At 42.7% G+C, this 21752-nt stretch overlaps 1 protein-coding gene across 1 annotated transcript in view; it reads left to right on the plus strand.

The window, feature by feature from the left end:
* Window positions 1-1213: 1213 nt before the first annotated feature.
* UBE2D1 (ubiquitin conjugating enzyme E2 D1) overlaps window positions 1214-21752 on the plus strand; it is a 35688-nt gene continuing 15149 nt past the window's right edge. The window contains exon 1 of the mRNA XM_020998231.2: window positions 1214-1574. Coding sequence (XP_020853890.1) covers window positions 1551-1574 — 24 coding nt within the window. The 5' untranslated portion in view covers window positions 1214-1550. The remainder of the gene's footprint in view (window positions 1575-21752) is intronic.

Raw genomic sequence — 21752 nt, forward strand, 5'->3', positions numbered from 1 at the left:
CTCAGTTTCATCATCTATAAAATGGAGATAAAAATAGAATCCACCTCGCAGGGTTGATGAGAGGATGAAATGAGATAATTATGTAAAATCTTAAACTGTTTGATAAATGCTCACTATTTCATCATCAGCATCAAGGCTGATGATTGTAATCTCCTTTTCTCTGTATTTCTGAAAAGGGGGGGAGGGCGGGGTGAGAAGAATCCCTAGTTGTTAAAAACAGACTCCCAAGGTTATAATAAAACAATGCAGGAAATCCTTACTAAGTGAAGGCTGAGCGAATGGTGAGAGGGAGGTGTGGAGTGCAGAGATACAAAGTAGATGTCACTCAGCAACATTTGTCAACATTTAACTGTCTTTGTTGTGCTTATTGGGGGGGCAACTAGGAAGTCCAGTGGCTAGAGTTCCGGGCCTGAAGTCAAGTAGACTCATCTCCTTGAGTTCAAATCCAGCCTTAGACACTTACTAGCTGTGTGACTCTAGGTGAGTCACTTAACCCTGTTTGCCTCAGTTCCTTATCTGCAAAATGAGTTGCAGAAGGAAATGGCAAACCACTCCCATATCTTTGTCTGGAAAACTCCAAAGGGGGTTAGGAAGAGTCAGATTCGACTGAACAACAACATGGCGCTTCTTGGAGCCTGACCCAATTTGGAATACTTTGTATTTCTTTCATACACATGTATATATGTGTATGTATATATGTTTACACATTGTATCCTCCGTGTAGACATTGTTTCTTCCCTCCCAGACGAATTAGGACTGCTTCGACTGTTTGAAGCCTGTCTTTGCGTCCCCAGCTCCCAACACAACAGGACAGCAGCCAGGCAAGAGCATGCAGGTGGATCTGAGCCCCGGCGGCAATATTCCACACCCATCCCAGCGGAGGGAGGCCGAGGACCCAGCGTAGAACCCCAGCTCTGCCAAGCACTACGTCGCCTGACCTTGGGGAAGCCCTTTCACTCTGAACCTCAGTTTCTACATCTGTAAAATGGAAGGGTTGAACTAGTGGGCCTCTAAGGTCCCTTACAACGCTAAGTCTATTTTCCTGGGTGACTGTGGTTCTGAGCGTGTGTGTGGCCTGGTGGCGGTGGGGTGCTCGTGACTTGGGTGGGTGGTGGTGGGGCTGGACTACAACCCCCAGCCAGCCCCGCGGCGTCACGGGGCGGGGCCCGCCGGGGGCGGGGCGGGGCGGGGCGGGGCAGGAGGGCGCAGGCTCCTTCCCAGAAGCGGAAACAAAAGAGCCCCCGCCCGTCCGTCGCACACTCGGCTCTCGCTCGCTCGCTCCCCATCCCTGTCCGGGCCGCCCGCCCGCTAACACGCACGCAGGACGCACGCACGCTCGCTCCCTTGCTCGCACACGCAGGCACGCAGGGCTCGCCCGGAGCCGCGGGGGAGTCCGTGTCCGTCGGGAGGAGAAGGAACGAACGGCCGCTCGCCGGGGGGGTGTGCGCGCGCGCCTCACACTCACGCTCGGCGCTTGCACACGCACGCTGCCCTCGCCCCGCAGCCCAGCGGCCGCCTGAGGCAGGAGGAGCCCAACGCCCCCCGGACCCATGGCGCTGAAGCGGATCCAGAAGGTGAGTGACCCCCTCTTCCCCGCCCAGGGCCGCGGTTCCAAAGAGCCCGGCATCCCCGGGAGGTGGGACGGAGAAGGGACCCCTCCCGGCGCCGGAGATGCGCCCGGAAAGAATCTGTGCCGGGCGCCGGCTGTTTAGGGGTAGCTTTTATTGTTGTTTATCACTGCTCCCCCCTCGTCGGGCCGGGTTTGAATTAATGATTACTCCTCCCGATCCCACAGGGTGGGGCTTAAAATCTGGCTGCTCTCCGCGATGTCTGGGGTGGGGGGGGGAGAGCATGGTGGAGAGCGAAGGCCTCCGGTGCCTCGGGCTCACTGGATTCCTTTCTTCGCGGCGCCCTGGCCCCTCGTGAGCTGGGAGAGAGCCCTCTTTTTGGGGCAGAGTCTGGAGGCCTAGGGCTGCCCGTCCCCGCCCTCCTGCCCCTGCCCTTTCGGTGCCCCCCGTCTTGAGGTCACCTCGCTGGCTGCTGCCTGATCTGCCCATCCCCTTCTGACCCTGAGCCACGGGGGAGGGTAGCCTGGGGGGCGGGGAAGACACTCAGGCCGAGCAGGCTGGCTCTTCCGAAAGCACTCCTGGCTGGCAGGGGAACTTTGCAGTAAAGTTTGGGCCTCTGCTTTATGGAGCCCACCACCCCAAGGGTGGCCCGGGCAAGGAGGCGGTTTCGTGCGCCCTCTTTGAGGCAAAGGACTCTGAGCGCGACCGTCTGAAAGCGGACCAGCTTGCTGAGGTGGCTGGGATTTCGTTTGTTTACCGTGTGACCTTGGGCAAGTCATTTGGCCAAATGATCTACTCCAGTGGGTAAAGAAGGGGTTGGACCAGTCCCTAGAGATCTCTAAGGTCCCCTTCCAGCCTTCAATCCTGAGATCTATTTGGCCTTCTTGGCTAGATGGTTTGGTACAGAGTTCTACATTTTCTGGGTATGTAGCCCTCTCCTCTGTGTAATGACGGGCTTAGGCCAAACCAGGGATGCTTCACCTGGGGTCCAGTCTACTCTTGGAAGTCGATTTCAGGGGCTTGTGAACTTAGAGGGGGGAAAATCATCTTTGTTTTCATTAACCCCGAAGTGAAATTGATCATTCCCTTTAGTTATTTAAGCACATGATTCTGAGAAGGGCCATAAGCTCCACAATGCTGCCATTAAGAAGCCCTGGACTCCATGAACTCCACGGTCCCTTCCAACCCTAAATGTTGGGGTCTTATTTGCCTTCTTGTTTGCATAGTTACTCGTTTATCACTACCCAAATTCAGACTGTCTAGTTATTTAGGGGTCTTCTCATCTGTAACAAAAAAAGAGGTGGGACTAGATGATCTTTAAGGCCCCAGGCCCCCTTCTGGCTCTCAGTCGTTTGCCTGTGTGTGGCCTGGTAGACGTGGAGGCAGTAGTTCGTAACATGAAGTGTATATATACTACTTCGACATTTTTAATACAGTGAGAGTATTCCCACTGGCAGAGGCAGCAAGAAAGAAATAGTGGATCTGGGTTGAAAGCCTGCCTCAAGACATTTCCTAGCTGAATGACTATGGCTTATGCACTTGATTCTCAAAGCCTTAGGTTCCTCTTCTGTAAAATGGGGATAATGTTGCACCACCTCTTCCATTTATGCCTGTCTTGCCTTGCGATCCTTCCTAAAGGATACACCCCAGTACTGGAATCCTTCCTCTGCGTCATGTCATATTTCCCTGATAGCAGTGTGCATCTGTTGACCTCACCACATGACTGGCCTCCTTTTCTCTGGCATACCTAGCCCTGCTCATAGCTTGTATTCTGCTGCTTGTACTGAAATCATCACCTTTGCAGCCTCCTACCCAACACCTCCCACCAGCTAGCCAGGTGTGCTTCTGCAACTGCTCAAGGTTGCCAAAGGCTGTGTGAGTGTGTGTAGCCCTGCTATTGCCACTTTCTGATGAGGGCCAGAGAAATCCAAGTAGTATTTCCTACTTCTTACGGATTCCACCTCTCTTAGCAATGGTGTATGTCATTGAGCTTCAGTTACTATCCATGGTTACATCTTTCAGTAGAGAAGACAGCTGTTGATGTTGAAGGATCACATACTTCATTTACTAAGGCCATACCTTGTTTTCCAAAGTGACGACTATGATGTTCCTGTCTTTATTTTTCTCATCTCCTGCATGACTTAGCAATGATGATGCAATTATGAAATATTCTTGGGTCAAATGGAACATATTTTCAAAGTAAATGTCAAAATTTGAATTTCTTCCTCAGAGTGAGGATTTTTCATATGGGTTTGTGTGTATTTTCAATATTTTAATGATCATAATAACTTGGACTCTGTTCTTAAAATGGGTAACTGCTACTGAATTGCTTATAGAGCCTTGGAGGAAATTTGGGAGTTGTTATACCCTGTGGATATCTTTTGCACTTGATACCAAACTAAGATTAATTAGCTTATATTTGTATCTATGGTTTATATAGCTCTTTAAGGTTTTAAAAATATCCCATTTGGTCCCCCCCAGCAACCTTGAGTTGTTGTTCAGTTATGTCCAACTTTTCATGACCCCATTTGGGCTTTTCTTGGCAAAGATCCTGGAGTGATCTGCCATTTCCTTCTCCAGCTCATTTTACAGACGAGGAAACTGAAGCAGAGTGAAATGACTTGCCCAGGGTCACTCAGCTAGTAAGTGGCTGAGGCCTGATTTGAACTCAGGAAGAGGAGTCTTCCTGATTCCAGGCCTGGCACTGTATCCACTGTGCCACCTAACTGCCCTATTATCCCTCTTTTACAAATGAGGAAGCAGAAGCTTAACTTAAGTGATTTGCCCATGGTTATATGGCAGGAGACAGGATTCGAACCCAGTTCTTTCTTACACTCAAGTGCAACAGTTTCCTCACTAGGCTGCCTTTGTGCTCTAATAAGACTGTTTTCTATTTTTTCTGGTTTTTTTTGAGGCAAAGAGGGTTAAGTGACTTGCCCAGGGTCACACAACTAAATAAGTGTCTGAGGCTGCATTTGAACTCAGGTCTTCCTGACTCCAGGGCTGGTGCTCTATCCAAAGACTGTTTTCTAGTGAAGTGGTCTTGTCCAGGACCCTGGTCCTTTGCCATATACCCAAGCAGACAACATGGATACTTGTTTTTGTATTTTTTTTTACTTCCATGCCATATATTGTGAGTCACTTAATCACTGTTTGCCTCAGTTTCCTCATCTATAAAATGGGGATAATAATAGCACTTAGCACCCAGAGTTGTGAGGATAAAATAAGATAATAGCTGTAAACCACTCTGCAGACCTATTATTGTTGTTGTTGTTACTGTTATTACTCCTGGCTGCCCACGTTTCTTGAGTGCTTTAAGGTTTGCAGGGCAAGTAACATCTATTCTCTCACGTGATGCTAAGTGATTTAATCTGGTTTTGACATGCTATGCTACTTTCATATTCTTCCTAGAAACGGATAGCCTTATGTTCTGTGTTTTCATAGGTTGAAGGATGATATCCAGGCCAGTAAATGGCTTGTGGCAGGGAGGTGTAAAATAGTTTGATGATCTGCAATCTCTTTAAAGTCTGGAGGCCCTTTGTAGCTTGCCCACCTTAGGCTTCTGCCCATTGTATTGTTCTAGCCGGCTCTGCATTTTAAATTCCTTGTAAAGAATTTAAGCTAACGATTACCCCACTTGCATGATGGGAAATCAGGAACCGGCCGGTTGGTTTTCTAGTTCCTCTGTTGAAGAGTGAGATAGGCTTGTTGTGCAAATATGGCAACCCTGCTAATTATTCCCCAGTGCTTCAATATTCCCATAAGGGGCCTCAAAGCTTGGCCTGTACATGAGCTGACTTTGTAGTCAGTATTTAACATGACAGTATATGTTCATGCAGAAGAATTATGTGTGATCGATTCTGTGCCACTGAGCCTCCTGCTGTCCTTGTCAGGTTAGTGTGTGTGATAGACCATAGACAACTTCAAAAGCATCTCGGAAATCCTCTCCAGAAATGGAGATGATGCCACCTTCAGAACCTGGAGATTCGCCCATCATTTATGGCTGATTCATCTGTGTCTGGGTCATAACACTGCTTGCCCTGTGCCTTACAAAGCACCTTCTTCAGGACCATGCTGTGGGGTAAGGGAGTGGAAATGAAGCCACTGAGGCACAAATAGCCAGTCGTGAAGTGCAGGGCCTCAGGGCTTTCTTTGTACTGCAAGCCCAGTGCTGTTTTTCCACTCTAGCTAGGTAGCAAAGTCTTTATTTATATACCCAAAGTCTTTCTTGTATATTGATCCCAATAGGAAGTTCTGTAGAGAAAACATTTTGTGAGCTGGATTGTTTGAACCAACATTTAATGAACATTAGAGCTTTGTGTTGCTTTAAAAACATTGTTGTATGTCATAGAATATCAGTTCCCAGTAGAGCTCATGTCCCATGCCTGCTAAGGCAGTTACTTTTCCCAAGGTCCAGTTTGTGAAAATGAATCTGCATCCCAAACAGCTGATTCTGGCAGTAGCTTTGAACAATAGTCACTTGTATCCATCAAGCAGTGTATTTGAGGAAGACTCCTCCAATTGGGAAAATTTTCATCTTGGAAAAAGAAAGATTCCCAAGTTCTTTCAAGGGAGGGGACAGGGTATAATTTAAAAATAACACAGTGTGAGAAAATCTGAGAACCTCCTACAGGTCCCTTTGTGGATTCAGATCTTTGTAACTAACAAGTCTGATTTTTTTTTCTTTTTTCTTTTTTGCCTCTGATAGCTTTTCCTTTTTTTTCTCTTCCTTTGAAGGTATAATGGTATGTGGGAACGCCTCTTGCTAACAAATTCTGATGCAGGGCCCTTCATTTCTTCCTTGTTGAGGTTATTAATAGCATATACCTAAATAAGACTTTTGCTTATAAAAAAGATAAAACCACCCTAAAACCAGGCCTAGCTGGATGCAAGATTGCCTCCAGTCAGCTGGTATAAAGGCTTCATTGACTGAAGTGGGTGTCCTATTGAGGATAAGCAGAAAACAAACATATCAGTTCAATTCAACAGACAAAAACTGTCCCTGCCCTCCGGGATCTTCCATTCTCCTTCCAGGCCTCTTGCATTCTTGAATGAGGGCTAGGTGCTCCTGAACTGGAGCCCAAACTCTCAGTCATCAACTTGCTGTAAAGGTCATGAACTAACTTCTGTGTTGTTCTCTTAAAGAGCTTGTTTGCTTTTACATACTTAATTTGCCAAATGAACATTTATAGGTGGACTGGCCCTTGGATTGCATCAGACTGAAGGCCTGATGTTTTACCACCCTGAGGTTTGGCTTTGGTTTTCCTAGCCTTTGTTGATTGTGTGGGAGCCCTCCTGGGGTACAAGAATGCACCTGAGGAGGGTAAAGGTCAGGGTCTGTATTGGCCTGCCTTTGGCTCTAGAGGCTTACCTCTCTGGCCCTTGTGATGTTTGAATTGGCTTTTTCTAACTTACCCCAGAGTGACTGACTTCTCATCCCATTCTCTTCATGTTCTTCATGTTCTTCTGATATTGTCGTTGCTCTTTTTTTTCTTCCTCTGAACTACTTCTTCATTTCTGATCTTACCCCCTAATCAGTTTTCATACTAGTGGCCAGCTGATACTTCTAGCCTGCCTGGCTATTTATGGCCAAAGACTCCTAGGCTTTGTGGAAGACAGTTTGGTGAGGAGGAGTGTCCTAAGCAACCCCCAGCAGTAAAAATAATCTGGTTGTTTTTTCTAGGTAGGGCTGTCTGAGATATGTTTACAGAGAGTAAGTAGTATGGTGGAGAATTGGGCAGGGAGGTGCTAACATAGATCTGGTGGCCAGGGCTTACTTCCATCCTTCAAAAGCCAGAGTTGAACTGTTGGCCTATATTAGCATATTTGCACTGTGATAAGGTCAGAAAAAGCTCTCTCCTCTACTGTGTTTGCACACTTTTAAAACTTGTTTTCATGAGAGCCTTACCGATCGATTTGACTTTGGTATTATTTTCTGGATGTAACTTATGTTCAACAACAACCACCACAGTGTCCCCCCTGCCTTGGGAATCACGACTTCCCGGTCCTCCAAAAAAAGAGTTCTCTGGGTAGTATTGCTAAAGCTCATGATTTTCCCTTTGTTATTTAGAAAACTACATGACTGAACACAATGTAATACATTCTTATACAGTTCTACCCTGCCTAACTGTTGATACAAAGTGTCATTGTGTATTGTTTTCCACTAAAACTGGGAAGTGTTTTGTGGCCTTTGCCTACTCTCCCATCTCCAGATTTAGAGCATCGTGCCTTGGTAAGCTTTTAGGAGAAACAGGTAGAAATGAAAACATTTGGTAGGAATTCTTTAAGCGGGTTGTAGTATAAAGGCAGTCATGATAGTTGGAGATAGGTTATTGTACCAGTGTACTGCCCTCTTTAGAAAGCAGTGCTTGAGTTTTTTAAGGTGTTTTAATACTTTTTTTAAACATTGCTGTTAATTTCCAATATTCCCATCCTTAACAGAATTCTCTCTCGTATCAAAGTATATAGTAAGCAGAAATAATGGACACATATATCTAATGATAGCAAAAACCTCATAGCAAATGAGAAGAGAGGTGGGTATCTGTGCTCATTGGTCCCCTGTAGCCGAGATTGGTCATTTAAATTCAACAAGCCCTGATCTGCCTTCTGATGTCTCTTGAGGGTTTTCCTGTGCATTATCAAGACCATTGTCTGTGTTCCTTTGTTTTTTTGATTGTTGTCAGCATCAATTCATTAGAACTCTTCCAAGTTTCTCTAAGTCTTCAAACATGGGTCATTTCCTGAAGCATAATAAAATTCCATTAAATTCATATGCTACAGTTTGTTTAACGAGTCCCCAACCAATGGGTGCCTACTTTGCTTTCATTATGTGTGTGTGTTGGTGGGGTGTGGATATTAGGAATATTTTGTTAGAAAGGGGAGATTTTTTTCCTCTCACTAATTCACTTGGGGCATATGCCCAGTAGTAGAATTAATGTCAAAGGATATGAAAAGTGTAGTTGGAACTTTGTCTTATTATATTGTTTCCAGGAGGGCTTGGCCAGTTTGTTATTAACCAGACTATCTTCTGACAGTCTCTTCAACATTCACTCTTTTTAGTAGATTTTTATTGACATCTTTTGTTTATATGTTTGTCTAGCTTTCCATCTTTATCCTTCCTATTTCCCCTCCCAGAGAGCCATTCCTTATAACAAAGATTTTTTAAAAAAGAGAGGAAGAGGAAAAAATCCAGCCAGACAGACCAATATATCAAACAACTTTGATATTATTTGCAATATTTCATACCAGTGCCTCCCCTTGTGAAGGACCAGTATTGACTGTTAAATAAAGTTTTATTGATAACATTTGTTTTTACTTCACCGAAAATTCTGTCCTCCAAAAAAACCATCTCACCCAATGTTGACTATTGGTGGTTTTTTAAAATTCATCTTTGCAATTTGTTGCATGTGAGGTGGAGACTCAGTTATGTTAATTTTTGTGCACATCCCCAGTATATTCATAAAAATATAATTGTACTCTTTTGTCTTAATATATTTAAAAATAGGCAAGGATGACAAAATGAAATAGACATGAGTTTGAAAAATGTTTTTTATGATACAAAAATCAGTTTTTGATGTTATTTAATATTATTGAATATGCTTTTGTTATTTTCAGAAAATCCCTGCATGTGCCCTGGCATATAGAGCAGTCTTAAAAATAATAATTGTTAGTAATTAACTTATTAGCTAATTTTATAAAAAGAAGTGAATATCCTGGTTTTTTGGTTTGTTTGTGGATAACCTTTTTTTTGAAAGACACCCAATACATCAATGAAATAAGAGGTCCTAACAGGCAGTGAATGCAATAGGCTAAACAACATGAAAAAGTGGATTGCCTCTGATTTCAACTCAGCAGAAAGTTTTCTACATACATGTGCTTTTTTTTTAACCTAGTGCCGCCTGATGGGTTGTATCATTCTTTCATTTCTTCCTCGTGTCTGTATTTTTAGTTTTTTGTATGAGTGTGAGGAGCAGCAAGGGAGCCAGTTTGACTGGACTGTATCATTACAGGTAAGGTCAGAGACAGGTTGGGAAGAGCTTGAAATGTCAACCACAGGAGTTTATATTTGATGCTAGAGGCAAAGAGACACACTGAATTGAATAGGAGGGGATGTAGTCAGACCTGAGCTTTGGGAAAATCACTTTGGCCAGTGAGTAGAGGAGGGAGAGACCAAGATCAGGGAGGGATTTTGGGAGCCCATGCACTACTAGTTCAGGCAGGTGGTGATGTAGGATAGGTGAGTGTATGAGTGAAAAGAAAGGAGCACAGTGTGTGAGAAGGTTGGGAAGATAGAAACTGCCCCATCTAGCATCTGCTTGGGTACATGGATGTAGGGTTGACACCTAAGGTATGACTACAGGTACTCTTGATAGAAATTGGGAAATTTGGAAGAGAAGGGAAATATCGCGTAATAAATCTACAAAGCAGATAGCAGCAACCTATCCATACCAGATCTTCTTGGGTGATTGGTTTTTTCCTGCCGCAGATGCGAAGGAGTAGGTGGGGCTCTTTCTCACCCCCCTGGAACGCCAGTCAGTTTGACAAATTTTTATTGAGAGCCTACTACGTACAAGGCAACGTGATAGGCTCTAGTGATATAAAAGTGAGCAAGACATGGACCTTTTCCTCATGGCATTTACAATCTAGTGTAATAAATTGAATAAATAAATAATATTATGTACCAAAACATGAGTGCAACATGATAGACATGGGCAGAGAGATTTTCCCAGTGGTCTGTTTGCAGCTGCTGCTGCCGCCGCTGCGGTGAGTGCCTGAGTCAGGTGTGTAGGCTATAATTGCTCTGAGAAGTGAATGTCCAGTGTAGAATAGGGAAGTGGGGGGAGGTGTTGCATTTTTTTAACAATGAAGGGTAGGTGTGGTACTATTTGAGACAAACCTTGCTACCCGTTGCTTCATCACCCCTTAAGGTCATGGCATGCCCTCCATTTTTTTGGATTTCAGTTTTTTTCTACAAATTATTATTTTCTCCCCCCCCCCCCAATAGTGGACTTCATTTGGCATCCTCTGGAACCCAGCATTGTCATTGATAAGAGCTCTCTAGTCTGAGATTTTTATCTCTCTAAAGTTGTCATTGTATAGATTGCTCTGGTTCTGCTTACTTCACTTTGTACCAGTTCATTGACGAATTCTTGGGTTCCTCTGAAACTGTCCATTTCATAACTTTTTGTGGAACAATAATATTCCATTACATTCATAAACCATAATTTGTTTAGCTCTTCCCCAATACGTGGGCTGTTCCCAGTTTTTTGCTACTATAAAAAAGACCTGCTATAAATATTTTTGTGCAAATGGGTCCTCTTCCTCTTATTAAAAAAAGATTGAAGAATCCTTTTGGGGTGTAAGCATGGACCTCACTGGCCCAGGGAGCTCGCAGCAAGGAGGAGACTTCTGCTGCAGTTTGGCCGCTGTTGTGCAAAATAGTCTGAGAGGTACTTGGTGCCTTCATGGTCATGTGACTTGCAAGGGCCCCACCCCCAATATGTGCATAAGCAGTACTTGAGCCCAGGTCTTCCTGAGCCTGAGGTGGGCTATCTCCTTACTTCCATGCACACGCACTCTTTAACAGGAATATTAGTTCAGATAGGAAGCTACTAGATTATCCTTATCCTCCACAGCCGTGCCTTCCTTAGGGAGTTAATTGCCTCTGCTTCTCTCCCCCCCCCCAAAGTTGTGTCCTAGAATTTCCCCTCTTCCTCAGAATTACTCCAGATAATCCTAGACTTGAGAGTGCCTGGGTAACCCTCTTTGCCTCAGTTTCCTTATCTGCCAAGAAAACCTCAAAAGGGGTTGAGAAGAGTCAGACCTGACTGAACAGCAGCAAAGCAGGCCGAAGTTGCCAGCCGTGGCTCTGGCATGGCAGCATCCACCATTGCCTGCTTTCCCCTCTTTTTTCAGTGGAGCACTTGTCTGTACTTTCTAGAAGCTGCCGTGGCTGAATTGGATATATACTTCATCCAGGGAATGACTGAAGCCCCACAAAATTTGGTTAAAGGCTTTTCTGTGGTGGGCAATCACCTGGAAGCAGCCCAGGTCTGCCAACCCTTAGGTTGATTACTACAGTGAAATTATTGGGAAAACTCCAATATTTTGTATTTGTCTGGCAAAAGACCAGGCAGCTGATTGATGTGTTCTATCTGAAAGCATTTCTGCCAGCTCTTTTTTGACTTTCTTTTTGAATTTTGAAATAGCTACTGTCCACTGCATATAAGTGGATCAGAGTCTGAAATGAAAGTACAAGAAATGTTTATGTGTGAGCAGGCCAACCATAGCTCATATGCCCAGGAAGAATTGTTCCCTTGTTGTAGGAGTGGGAGGGTCTGAGGAGAGCCGTGGCAGCAGCTAGCTGCCTGTTGGCCCGACTGGTGGTTTTTGAAATGAGTCAATAGTGGGCGTTTTTCAGTCTTTGAGGCTCTGACTTGCAATTAAATTTGTACTCTAAACATCACTGCTGACATGGACACTAGTCCTGTACGTTGTATGGAATATTGAGATTTCAATTGTTAGAAAATTTTGAGGCCAAGAAATAAGAAAAGGGCCCATTTAAGAGTGATTTTCTATTTTTTGTCACTTTTGGAATAAATATTTGTTGGATACCATCACACCTGAGTGATTGAGGGTGGATAATAGTTGAGTAAGACAATTTTATAAGATGTTAAAAAAAATAGAAGTAATATGAACCTCCACAACCACCTTTAAACTGTACCCAGCCTTCTGGGAGCTTGGCAGTTTCTTCGATCTTATGCCTAGCTCGGTTCCCATTTATTCGATTACCTGCTTTGTATTAGTTTACCTTGTCTGCTTTCAGATTTTAAGTTCCTCAGAGGTAAAGACTATGTGTAGATTGGTTTAACCTAGAACACTTGGCATATTGTGTGACTTGTAAATAATGCTATGTGTGCTTCAACCTGGGCCCTCTCGTTAGTATTTTCATTATGTGGGTTGATACAGAGAGCCTTGGAAATGTTAAGGCTGTGTCGACTTTAAAATAGGCTGTTTTATTTCTTTTTGATTTCCTGTCAGCCCTTGTAAACTGAACATTATTACTATACTGCCTCTTCCTTAAGCATTGGCTCATGCTCTGTCTTTAAATTTTGGATATAAGTATCTTTCAGTAGTACCCTTAGAAAGGGATCGGATAATGGTTTAATCAGCAGTGCTGATGCTTTTTGTGTGGTGTGCTTTTAAACGTTCGTGTGTAATTCGTGTTGATTTGTGTATACCTACACATACCTCCCAAGTCCTCCCCCCCCCCCCCCCGAATGTGAGCTCTTGAGGGTGGAGAGTTTTCAGCTTTTTTTTTTTTTGGCCTTGTGTCCCCATCATTCAGCACAGCGGCTGGTGCAGTGAGTGCTTAGTGTTTGGGGATTGCTGATCATTTCTATTTGGTTTTTTCCCCCCAAGTGTATTTGGTGGGAAAAGAGAGGGTTTATTTAGAAAAAGTAAAAGGTATAATGAATAGCTTTTCCTCCTGATTGAAAAGTCCTTAGAACTATAGTAATCAACAAAATTTATGATTGAATTTATGAGCAGCTGTATGCCTAAGGTTTTACTAATAGTTCATCTTAAAGTAAATCACAGGAGGAAGTTTTCCTGGGATTTTACATGAAAATTATTGATAACCAGTTAGGTATATTTGAGTTTGTCAGGTATATTTATATTATAATTTATTAACAACAAATTATATCTGTTCATTAAATATGTAAATAAATATTAGTAGTAGTAAATTATAATTAAATTTACCAGTTAGGTATAGTTCAGTATTTGTAAAGTAGCAGGCCTGTTGAATGATGAGACTGGTACTGTAAGCCCAAAGTGCCAATATATAGTCTTGAATTCTTTTTTTTTTAAGGCAATTGGGGTTAAGTGACTTGCCCAGGGTCACACAGCTAGTAAGTGTCAAGTGTCTGGTCTGAAGCCGAGTTTGAACTCGGGTCCTCCTGACTTCAGGGCTGGTGCTCTATCCACTGCACCATCTAGCTGCCCCACTATGCAGTCTTAAATTACAGTGACATTTTGTATGTTATAAATCAACTACCGACTCACCTGTCCTCTCTTTCTGGACTCACTTCAAAGGGGTGTGATGTCACAAAGACTTAGTTCTTGACTCCTATTTTATTCATTTGCCACTGTCATGCCACCTGTCCCCCTTCCCTTTCTCAAATTGGTCAGTATCAGAGAATGGCAAATCTTTTAAGTGAAATGCCCCATTTCTGGAGTGTGTCTTCTGTAAGGAACAATCTCTTTATATGGCAAGGTATATGTGCGGTCTTATATGCTTGTGGCATTTGGGATCAAACTGTAATAGCTCATTTCTTTCTCTTTTATCAGAATTGGAAGTGTGACCTAGTTTAAAAGAAATATTTATAGTTTGTCCAAAGTGTTGAAACACCACTTCTGCTGTCTCTCTGTTATGAGTAGCTGAATGGTACCCTTTTGAGTTGCATTTAAAAAGTTTATTCTTGTTTTTATTTTTGTATACAACTTTCCTTAATGAAATTTTGTTGCTTGTGAATAAGAGGAAAACAGAAACCATCATTTCTGTGTTTCCAGAAGTGGCTTCTGTAATAGAAAATGGACTTGGCCAAAATGACAGGGCCGTACGTTAAGGGGAGTAAGGTAGGAAGTGAAATCTCTTTCAAGAATTTGGCTCCATACTCATGTTGATCACCATCACTCATAACCTCAACATTAATGTCCTTTATGCAGTTTTTATCGTTGACTTTAAGAAGAGTCACATGGGTTATTGAAGCAGTTGCTTTTGATTTTGTAATAACAGTGCTTAAATCTCAGAAAGATCAAAGAAACGAAAAGAACTCAAATGGACAAAACAACGTCCAGCAGCTCCTTTTGTAGTGTCTAAGAATGGGAAACCAAAAAGGTTTCTCATTTGGGAAATGGCAGAACAAATTATGATATAGCTCATGGATAGAGCACTGGAATTGGAGTCAGGAAGACCTGAGTTCAAATGCAGTCTGAGATAACTTACTAGCTCTGTGACCCTGGGCAAGACACCTAACCTGTCTGCCTCAGTTTTCTCATGTACAAATTGGGGATAATAATAGTAGCTCCCTCCCAGAGTCGTCTGAGAATGAAATCATATATTTGTAAAGAACTTAAAATGAGATATAAATTGTAACTGTTAATGTAATTGGAATGGTATTGTGAGGTAAGAAATGCTGAAAGGAATGGTTCAGAGAAGATATGTCTGAAATGATGCAGAGTGAATTGAGTAGAACCTGAAGAATAATGTATACAGTAACGTTCCCATTTTGACAGACTAAGGCCATTAGGTGGCACAGGGGATATTGTGGTGTTGAATTGAGGCAGACAAGAGTTCCAATTCTGCCCCAGGTACTTACCAGCTGCAGGCCCCTGAGCAGGTTGGGTTTTAGCTTCCTTACCTGTATAAGATGGCTAATGATGGCATCTACCTCATGAGGTTGTTGTAAGGATCAAATGGGTTAACACGTGATGCACTTTGCAAACCTTAAAGCACTACTTTAATGTTAGGTATTACAATTATCTAGGTATTAAGGAATTCTGACCAATGCAATGACCAGCCATGATTCCAGAGTGATGAACCATATTTCCCACCTTTTGACAGTTAGATGCTGAACTTCCAGGATGGCTGACTTGTCTTGAGAAACAAGAGGAAGTAGGTGTGAAAAACCCAGAATGTAGATTTTTTTAATATTCAGAGGTCACCCCTTCCTTTCCTCATGATAGTGGCAACCATTTGGCATATTTTGTTGGTACTAAATGAAGCTCCACATAGTATTTGGATGTAAGTCTGAGTTTGTGGAGCTCTTGCAATAGCTGTGGTCCAGTTTGGGTCACGGCATCCTTGAACCAGAGCTGGAAGAGACATCCAGCCAGTCCAAATGAGGAAACTGAGGCCCAGCAAGGTTAAGCGACTTGCCCAAGGAGGTAGTAAGTATAGGGGAACCATTGGTGTGGTTTATCTCACCCGAAGTTACATAAAGAAATAAGTGATTTTTGTTTTTACTTCTGTTTCCAAATTGCATTTGGCTTTTCTCCAAATTCCAAAATTTGTGTTGGAATGATGCTTGTAGTTACTTGCCAGTCTTCTTGAAATGAGAGGGTCCATTTTGTAGCTTGGCTTTTGAAATGTTTGCCCTTCTTTAGATTGTATCATTAGATATAGTCATTCTTTAAATTGCCACAAAATAATATGAATGAGTTCAGGCTTATAATATGGTTATCAGATTAACCGGTCATTAAATAGATACTTTTATAACAGAGAAGAAAAATTAGGGGGAAAAGAACACTGAATTCAAAGTCAGAAACCTCAGATTTGAGTCCTGGCTCTGTTCCTTATTAGCTGCCTCTGTGACCTTGGACAAATGACTTCAACTTCCCACCCCTTTCCTCATCTGTAAAATGGGTGCATAGGTGCTGCTGCTGCAGGAATTGGACTAGATGATCTGCAAGCTTTCTGCTAGTAGCCCTTAGTCCTGTGATCTGAACTTATTTATTCTAAAAATATTTATCCTAAACAGACTGAGCTCATTTTTACCCTTCTTTCTCTAATCACTACCTACAAATAAAAAATACAATGCCAAGAAGGACCGTGCCAACCTGGCTTCTGCTGGATTTAATAAGATTTTTTTAAAATGCATGATCTGGAGCAGACAATTCAGAATATGGCCCTAAGACTCAAGAAATGGATGTGGAAAGGCTCCCTCCCCATACAGATTGGCCTTGGAAGATGAATACCCTAGCCTCAAATGGTGCAGTCTTATCTTTGGCCTCCAGTCTGAGATCACATGAGTTCAAGTTGTGTGTTCTGGTGGGAGCTTTTTTTTTTTGAGTTACAGAGGAAAGTGTAATTTTGGGGGATAGTGCCTTCATTAGACAAAAACTAACATCTGTGTACAAAGCATGTTGTTTGAAGAAGATACAAATCATTATCTCACCTTTTGAAGGACCCTCAGACATCACAGCTGACTATCGGTCACATGAATACCTCTAGAGATGTGCAGCTCACTTACCTGTTGTGGCAGCCCATTCTAACGGGATAATTATCGTGATTGAAAAGCTTTCATCCTGAGCTGGATGTGACCTGTATCCCCTTCCTGGTTTGTGGTGCTCCTCTCTCCCAGCTCTCACCCTTACCTTTCTGAATCATTTCTCATCAGGCTAAACAGCTGCACCTCCTTCAGTTGATCTTGGTGTGGTCTGCTTTAGTTCATGTCCCCTCTTCTGGTTGCCCTGCCCTTGCGTGGCTTGTTAGTGTCTTTCCTAAGATGTAGCCCATAGACTGAACACACAGAGCACCCCAGAGGTGGTCTGGAGTAAGTGTTCAGCAGGATCAGAATTAGCCGCTCCCCCTGTGGGGGCCCTCGTGTTTCTATTCATGTAGCTGAAGAGCCCTGCCAGGTGGAGGGATATCGAGTTTACAGCACTGAAGGGGGGGGAGGATTGGCTTGGACCCTGGCCTGTGAGGCCCCTCCCAGGTCTAGGTCTATGATCCTCTAGCATTTTGAGGCCCTTTTCACATGAACAATTGATTGTCTGGCCCTGTTGGTGCCATCTTGGGCCTGTGCAATTTAAGTTTTTTAAACCAACTGGAAGATTTTACATTTAAGTCTACAAAGTTTAATATTAGATTCAGCTCACTTTGTCCCAGCCTGCTGAGCTATTTCTGGTTCTCATTTCCATCATCTTAGGTATTAGCTATCCCTCCTAGCTTGGGGAAGCATCTCATCTCCTTCCATCCAAGCCAGATCTAAATGTTGAACTAGATGGGGCTGACTTTCCTAGAAGGCTCTCTCCAGGCTGATTTCTATCCCATCATCAGTACTCTTATGATTTGGCTAGTCAACTCTTTACAACCTACAGAACTATCCTGCCCAGTTCCTATCCTTCCATGTTGCTTATAAGGCTTTTATGGGAGAACTTTTCAGATACCTTGCTGAAATTCACGTAGACTGTGTTTATAGTGTTCACCAGATCAGTAACCCCCTTTTCCTGTTTAAACAAGAAAATTAGCTTACTCTGTAGTATCTTGTTCCCAGTTAACCGATGGTGGGTCCTAGTGATCTCTTCGCTTTTAATAATGATTTCTAAAATTGTGTTAGTCTAGCTTCCTCGGGCCTGTAGTTTGAACAATCTTCCCATTTGTTTTTTTGTTTGCATTTACATTTTCTCAGAAAATTGATGTAACTTTTGGCACCTCTCCCCATTTATTGCCTTTTTTTTCTTGATACTTTTCAATTTTACAGGCTATTCATTTACAGATATATAGATCTCCCTTCCCCACCCACTCATGTTATCTTCCCTTGTAAGAGAAAAAAAATTCGCAAATCCAAGTAATGCATGGACTTGTGTCTGATAGTATATACAGTATTTTACACCCATCCTCTCCCACCTCTACAATGAGTGAGGTGCATTTTCTCCATTTTTTTCTAGGGCCATTATAATTACATAAGGTTCAGTTTCATCTTACTATTCTTTTCATTTACATCATTATAGTTACTGTATTTATTGCTTTCCTCGTTTTGCTTCCTTCACTCTGCATTAGGTCAGATAAATCTTAAATTATTTCTGTTCGTTGTTTCTCATTGCATCATAATATTCCATTGTATTCATGTATCAGGCCATTCTCCAAGTGATAAGTATATACTTTTATTTCCAGTTTGTTAGTACAAAAAAATGGCTACAGTGAATATCTAGGTGTAACTTCTGCCTTCATATTTGTCTTCGACCTCCTTGGAATATTTACCTACTAGTGGAATTTCTGCGTCAAAGGTATAGACGTTTTAGTAACTTATTAGCAAATACCTAGATAGCTTTCCAGACTGTGCCAGTTTCCTGCCCCAACAACAGTAATAGTATGACTATTATGCCTTTCTTCCAATAATCCTTTCAGTATTGTCTATTTTTATCTTTTTCATCTTTGCTAATTTGTGGGATATGAGATGAACTCTCAGAGATGTTTTGATTTGTGTTTTCCTTATTAGTTATTTGGCCCAGTCTCATGATTCAGTAGTTTGCAATCCATCTATTGAGAACTGTACCATTCCTTTGGCCAGCTAGCCATTATACATTTGTGTTAATTCTTTTTTTTTTTTTGGTTGGGCAATGGGGTTAAATGACTTGCCCAGGGTCACACAGCTAGTAAGTGCCCAGTGTTTGGTCTGAGGCTGGATTTGAACTCAGGTCCTCCTGAATCTAGGGCTGGTGCTCTATCCACTGTGCCACCTAGCTGCCCCCATTTGTGTTAATTCTTTGGATATCTTGGGTATCATGTTCTTGTCAAAGATACTTGATACAAACATTTTTTCCCCAGTTCAGAGTTTCCATTCTTATCCTAACTACATTTATTTTATTCATACAAATGTTTTCAATTTCATATCAAGCACACTTTTTCAGAGATGACTAGGAGTGTCTCAGCAACCATATCCACAATTTATTTCAATATCCCGTCAAGCCTTGTGGCTTGACATAGTTGAGGGCGGTCAGGTATTCTTTTTGCAGATTTTGTCTTTACCACCCTAATGGTAAGGAGCCTTTCATTCTTCTGGGCAACAGAACAAACAGATAAAGCACTTGAGAATCTGGGGCTGGAGGGGGCCTCAGAGGCTCTGGAACACAGCTTCCTACCTGAACAAAAGACTGGCCACCCAGCCTTCCATGGGGAGCCCCTCTCCCAAGACAGTCTCTCAACTTTGGGTGGCTCCAATTGTTGAGAAGCTTTTCCTTCCTTCAAGTTTGAATCTGCTGTTAGGACCTTCCATCATTTGCTTCCAGTTTGGTTTTTGGAGCTGCCAGAACAATCTTAATTCCTTGCCCCCATAACCGCCGTGCCTAGGCTTGAAATAACTGTCATGCCACCCCTCCCCCACATTGCATCTTCTTAAAGCTCAGCAGCCTCGGTTCCTTGAAGAAAGAACATCCCTGTATAAAAAGAGAAGAAAGGTGGGGCATCAATAAAAAAAAGTCAGGAAAGATGGTTATGTTATTGAAGCCTTTGTTGGGGATGCTGGAGTTGATAATGCAGGTGCATTTTGCTCTGGTTACAAAAACACTGAATAACAGAGTGAGAGGGGGCCTCAGCTTCTCCCTAGTTCACACTGAATTTGAAGGAGAATCCCTTCTACAATCTGCCTGACAGATGATCATCCTGCTATGGCTTGAAGATGACCACTCTTCCCGATGCAGCCAGTTCCATTTGGGGAGAGCTCTTACTGTTAAGATATTTATGCTTCTATCAAGCCTGAAGTTTCCTCTTTCAGTTTCTATTACTCTTAGTAAACAAGTGTAATCCCTCTTCCTTGTGACAGCCTTTCAACTGCTTGAACCCAACTATTATGTGCCTCCCCTTAAGTCTTACTTTCTTCAAGCTAAATATTCCCATTTCCCTGAACTCAGTCCTAAGGGTAATGATTTTAAGAGTTCTTCCCATTCCATTTGCCCTCCTAGATTATCAGTGTCCTTCCTGAGATGTGGCACTCCAAACAGAACATAGTATACTGGATATGCTCCAAGCAGCACAGAATACAAGTGGGCCTGACCTCTTCCTGGGCCTGGACACCAGGCCTTTCAATGCAGTTTAAGATTACATGAGCTTTGTTGGATTACAAAGGACATTGTTGACTTGAGTGGAGCTTGCAGTCTACCAATACCCCCAGATCTTTTTCATATTAATTGGGGTAGAACCTCCCCTTCTTTATTTTATATTTACAAAGCTGGTTTTCAGAAATCCAAGTGTATGACTTCACTATTCAACTCCATCTTATTTGATTTGGCCCAAAGTTTGAGCCCGTCACAGTCTTTCTGTGTTTTGACTCTCATCCTGTGTGGTAGCTGTTTCTTCCAGCTTTGTGTCTGTTACCCTGCAGTCTCTCTGGCTTTTTCTCCATCATGTTATTATTTCATCTATCTGAAGCAGGGATCCTTTATCGGCTTTGATCTTTCTCGTATCTCAGAACATTGCTTTTAAAAGCTCTTTTTGCTGTTCTTAGAATTCACCACAAGCCTCTGCTCCTTCTGTGTGCTTCAGGCTTTCTGATAGCTCTTGTGTCCTGGTATCTTATAGAGAACCTCCTACTCTTTTGTATCTATTCTCAATGACCTGCTTTTGCTTTTTTTGCACATGTCTTTTAAGCACTTTAGTTGGTTGATATGTGTCTTTGTCAGTCTTTTGAAACAAGTTCCCTTTTTCATAATCAGAATAAGATAATGATTTTTTCCTTCAAGAAGTTTACAATCCACTGGAGAAGAGATGTACTTAAATAACTCCACAAACAAATAGAACAGAAAACCTTTCAATTTCAGAGAGTTCAAAGCAAAGGAAGAAAGTCCATGTTGCACTGGGAGGGATCGGGAAGGCTGCTGCCATTTTAGCTAGGCTTTCAAGAACTATAGAAATGTCAGCTCTGAGTATGTTCTTAGAACAGCAAAGGGAAATAGTGAAACAATTATGGAGAGATTTGAATGGGGTGGGAGGATGGAGTGAAAGAAGAGTGGGTTTGGAATTAAATGACCTGGGTTCAAATTCTGGCTCTGCCACTTGCTGTTTTGTGTGACCTTGTTTCTCACAACCTCTTTGTGTTTCAAGTTTCCAATCTGTAAAATGAAGGGTTTGGACTAAATGACTTCTGATGTCCCTTCCAACTTTATATCAGTGATCCTAGAAATGCAAGGCTAAGATGTTTGGATTTTATTCAGTAGGCATTTTAACAAGGGTAGAGTGGCCTAGCAGATCTATATACTAGGAAAACAAGTTTGCCCAATGTAGGAAAGATTGATTGGAGAGAGAGCGATGGATTAGGAGACTGTTTCTGGGTGCTAGATGGGGGATGAGGGTGGCAGCAGGAAGAAATGAAAGGAGGAGGATGCATATGAGAGAGACTGAAGAGAGAAAACCTGACAACTTGCCAGCCAGGTAGAAGTAGCCAAAGGTGACTCGTAGTTTTTGTCCTAAGAAGGGAAATAAAGATGTCAGGAGGATTGGAGAGGGGGAGATGAATTTGAGGGGGACTTAGTGAATTCTCAGTACTAATGATGCCACTTGGAGAGGCACATTAGGCCATTAGAACTGGACATCTGAAGGCCAAGAAGGAAGGAGATTGAGCTGGAGATATGTATGGACATCAGGGTCAGAACCTTGAACAGCGCTTGCAGTAAGGATTTAGCAGG

This window comes from Phascolarctos cinereus, unplaced genomic scaffold, assembly GCF_003287225.1.
Source record: "Phascolarctos cinereus isolate Bilbo 61053 unplaced genomic scaffold, phaCin_HiC Scaffold_3;HRSCAF=262, whole genome shotgun sequence".
Taxonomy (NCBI): domain Eukaryota; kingdom Metazoa; phylum Chordata; class Mammalia; order Diprotodontia; family Phascolarctidae; genus Phascolarctos; species Phascolarctos cinereus.